The sequence below is a fragment of the Rhincodon typus genome, chromosome 8, assembly GCF_021869965.1.
Source record: "Rhincodon typus isolate 14 chromosome 8, sRhiTyp1.1, whole genome shotgun sequence".
Lineage (NCBI taxonomy): Eukaryota > Metazoa > Chordata > Chondrichthyes > Orectolobiformes > Rhincodontidae > Rhincodon > Rhincodon typus.
Genome location: NC_063339.1, coordinates 27,187,853 through 27,192,255, shown reverse-complemented (window position 1 = coordinate 27,192,255; position 4,403 = coordinate 27,187,853). Strand labels below are relative to the sequence as shown.

The 4,403-nt window shown below is 42.3% G+C and overlaps 1 protein-coding gene across 1 annotated transcript; it reads left to right on the top strand.

Moving 5' to 3' along the window:
* Positions 1–814: 814 nt before the first annotated feature.
* On the top strand, positions 815–1,752 carry LOC125483705 (homeobox protein SIX4-like). The gene has a single exon (XM_048600071.1). It carries the CDS (start codon positions 1,012–1,014, stop codon positions 1,750–1,752), a length of 741 nt encoding a protein of 246 aa, XP_048456028.1. The 5' UTR covers positions 815–1,011.
* The last annotated feature ends 2,651 nt before the right edge of the window (positions 1,753–4,403 follow it).

The window sequence follows — 4,403 nt, the reverse complement described above, 5'->3', positions numbered from 1 at the left end:
TTTTAGGCATTTGCTGTATGTTTATGCACAGATTGTTTACCCTTGACACGCTGATGATACAAACCACAAATACCTCGCGGAACTTGGCAAGGGCTAACCTCGGGCAGTAAAGCTCAGCTCCTATGTACTTGTGGTTGGTGTTACCTTCCAAGGCATTGCAGTGAGCAACGAAAATCAGTAAGTTCAATTACGTTCTAAAATCGCACACCTCATCTGACAAGTTTCCTGCATGGCTGAACACTTTGGCATGTTGATAGCTGCCTGAATTTGGGGAGGAAGGCTAAAATTCACGTTTCAGTGTTCGTTATAAAGAGTTTTTTTTTATCACAAGAACTGAGAAATTTGGACGCGCCCAACACAAACGACGGAAAACCTATAAACTATGTGAGTATTTCACATGTGCATATATGCATTCGCATATGGGTAGACATGGAGAAAGAAGTATACAAAAAACCCAACTTGATTTACAACTAAAATAAAACAAAATTAATGTACAATTACTTCCTTCATTTGAGTGGCAACATCGATAGCTGTAGAGTCTGATGTCCGAAAAACAATGCATCGTTACGTTCTTAAAGTGTTATATAATAAAATATTTATTTTAGTCTTTTGAGAAGAATTCGTAACTACAGACTACTGGAGACAGAAAGAAAGATTCTCGACGTGTTCAGTGTTATCTAGTACTTTCCCTGCCAAGAAAAAGTGTAAGGAAATTTAATTTCAGTTGATTGACAGTGTCTATGGAAACGGCCAGGTCTTAATCCGTCTGGACCCGCCCTCTGGTGTAGTTTGACCAATCATTTGGGAAGAGAACGACCCGAATCTGCTACAGACTGGGTCGCCGTCACGTTGAAAACACACAGAGCCATCCCGGGAGATAGCTTTCTGCATGAGGGGTAAAAACCTTGATCGGCAGGATCCAGCCGAAAAGACAAGTCTTTGGGCCACAAGGAGCAGAAAGAGGAAGGGAAGGGGAGGGGAGGGGGGAAATTGGGAGAAAAAAAGAGAAACATGTCTTCCGCTTCAAACGAAATCACGAATACAATTGAGATTAAAGAAGAAAACGACAGCTTGCAACCAAAGATCAACAACACACTGGGTTCTCCAGCCACTCTGGAGCCTGAAGTGAGTGCACTTTCTACAAGCCCGGAGATTTCCGATCAGGTACCCGTGGAATTGTTGACCAACCCCGCCGCGGCGCTGACTTTTTCGCCGGAGCAAGTGGCGTGTGTGTGCGAGGCTTTGCAACAAGGAGGGAACCTGGATCGCTTAGCCCAGTTCTTGTGGTCCCTGCCTCCCAGCGATCTGCTACGTGGCAACGAAAGCATCCTGAAAGCTCGGGCTCTGGTGGCTTTCCACCAGAGTCGCTACAAAGAGCTGTACAGCATTCTGGAGAGTCATAACTTCGACTCGTCCTGCCACACTTCGCTGCAGGATCTGTGGTACAAAGCCCGGTACACAGAAGCCGAGAAAGTCCGCGGCCGGCCCCTGGGGGCTGTGGATAAGTACAGGCTGCGGAGGAAATTCCCCTTGCCCAGGACCATATGGGACGGCGAGGAGAGGGTCTACTGCTTCAAGGAGAAATCGCGGAACGCGCTCAAAGAGTTGTACAAGCAGAATCGCTACCCATCGCCGGCCGAGAAGCGGAATCTGGCCAAGATCACAGGGCTTTCCCTCACCCAGGTCAGCAACTGGTTCAAAAACAGGCGCCAGCGAGACCGCAATCCATCGGAAAACCAGTCGAAAAGGTGAGGCGCCCAAACTTCCCAAGTCTTCTGTTTCCCGAGGGCGCTTCCTAATGCCACAAAATGGCGCTTATCTAGTCCTTTATTTCCTTCTTTAAAGTTACAGTGGATCATGAGGCATCGTAGAGGCTTTTTTTTTGTCTCGTTTTTCCTCCACCACCCCCCTTCTCTCACAGGGTCAGTGGTCCGTCTGCTGCTGTTTCGGGAGGGGGAGGAGGATCCATGGTGGGGGGGGGGGATATAGTTTTCTTTTGAAACGAGATTGAAGAGCAGTTTCACAGTTCTTTTGAAGGATTATTTTTACATTTATTCAAAAAAAAGAACCTTCTAGCACTTATGCCGGTGAGTGTGAGGGGAGCGATGCCTTTTTTTTGGATTTCTTTCAGTTGCTTTGCAGCATGGCCGTACACTCGCTTTGTTTTGAAACTTGAGTCTTTCCCATTCAGCTCGAATTTCAGCGGAGTTCACTTCACCAAAGCAAAGTTTGCTCCTATTCTTTCTCCCAACCCCCTCTTGGCCATATCTCACACGCACAAATGCTGTTGGTGGATTCCCTTCAGGTCTGGGATGAGGAAGAACTGGATTCTTTCTCTCTCCCTTATTTTTTTAAAGAAAGTCCGCGGTGGATTTACTTGTTTGTCCTGTGCCATAAAGGTACTTAAATGCTTTGTGCTTAAAGGGGGAGTGCGCACCTGGTGGAGGTAGTGTCGAGCGACAAGCTGGAACTGTACTCATTTCAAATGGTGATGTAAGAAACTGCTGCAGGGCATTTATAAAGTAAACGAGGTGAAGGACGCCTTTGTACTTGGCCAGCGCACCATGCAGTTGTAAAGGAAAAGTCAGATTCCACAAATAGAACTAATGTTTCTGACTCATGGGCCATTCTTGTCTCCTGTTTTAAATATGATTTTTTTTTGAAAGGGGGCACCTTCAAACAAACCAGACGCATACCATTTATAATTCTGCTAATAATGAATTTGTTGCAACTTTGAGTGCAATCCCTAAAGGTCAGAGAGGGTTCTAGGAGTAGGTCCGGTCGAGATGGCGGGAGAAAGGCACCCCTGGAGCAAGCTGAGCGCTTAAGATAATCGAACATGCCATTTGCAGTTAAAATTCAAATTCCATGTTCACACCTCTGGCAGGGGTGGGGGTTAGTGTGGTGGGGAGGGGAAGTCGCTGGCTAAAGAAAAATCGAGATCCAACATGATCAGTCACCTTTGTAATTGTATTTTAAAACATGCAATCTATTTACAAAACACAAGCGATGTCTAACAGCTAGCCAAAAAGAAAGCTGCGAATCTGTAATAAAACCAGATATTGCTGAAAATACACAAGTAGCCAGCAAGTACCTCTACAGAGAAAAAATGTATTAATGTTCAAAGGTATCATCACACCTTGACACGAGTAATCTTCAAACAGTAAGGAAGTTTAGTTAATTGCAAACCCCTGTACCTCTTTAGATTAACGCACAAGATGGATGTTCTACTTTGCACAACACAACCACATATATACTAAGTAATATTGCTCCCAAATCTTGCAGAGAAGGGAACAACCAATGTAATGGACAACCGGAAAGGCAAAATCAGACCGGCGTTTCACTCCAAATAAATTTCTGCACTTCTTTGAATATAAAAATAATAACTAGAGATTTTTCTTTTAAAAAAAAACAACTTTCCAATAAGTTATCTGATACATTAAGAAATTTGAATTAACTTGTAGTTTTGGGAGGTCAGAGGTTTTTTTTGGGCAAAGCCTAGGAATTGATTAGGGCCTCCACATTATTTGAACATAAGGGTAACTTATTTATTTTAAGTGGAGAGAAAGCAAAGTCAACGATTTGGGTCCAGTGACCCTTCTGCCAGACCTGCTGAGTTTTTCTGTTTTTGTTTCTGATTTCCAGCATCTACAGTTCTTTATTTTTTTTTAAGTGAGTTCATAACTCCACAAAAGTAGCTGAAAAGCAATGTCATATGAAAATGTACAACCAATTCCAACACTGAATTAAATTTTACATTGTGGCTGAAAAATAAGTGGGTATACAAATTATTGTAATACTAAATGGCACTTGCAGGTTTTGATACAAGAGGGATGGTAGTCATTATATAATAGTTTAGCATATAAAGAGGCCATTCATCCCATGAAGCCTGCATTGAATTTTTCAAAGAGAAATAAAGATAGTCTGCATATCACTATTATTGTTTCCTTCTTTATCCAATCCTGTTTTGATGGCTACCATTGAATTTGTATCCAACAACCTATTAAGAAGTCCTTTCAAAAGTGTAACCACTCATTGATTGATTGTTTTTTAAAGTGCTTCTGGTATTTTGTTGTCAGTCACGTTAAATCTGTGTTGTCTGATTATCAGCTTTTCAGCCTTTGGAATTAATTTTTAGAATATAAACATTACATTATTTTTAAAAATACTTACCAAATTCTTCCTCTTAGGCTTCTATGCCATAAACATATCAATATTTCTATAATTCCCCCTAACTCTGAAACTATTCTAGTAAGCCATTGCTGTAGCCTCTTCAAAGACTTGGTGTCCTTCCTAAAACATGATCCTCAAAATTATACTCAATAATGTAGGTGAGGCTGAACAAGTGTCTTATGAAGACTGAGTTCTGATCTCCTTGGCTTTGCACCCTCTGCCTCTATTTA

What these genes read in the sequence shown, in the direction of transcription:
- LOC125483705 (XM_048600071.1), top strand. Translation starts at nt 1,012, where the DNA reads ATGTCTTCCGCTTCAAACGAAATCACGAATACAATTGAGATTAAAGAA.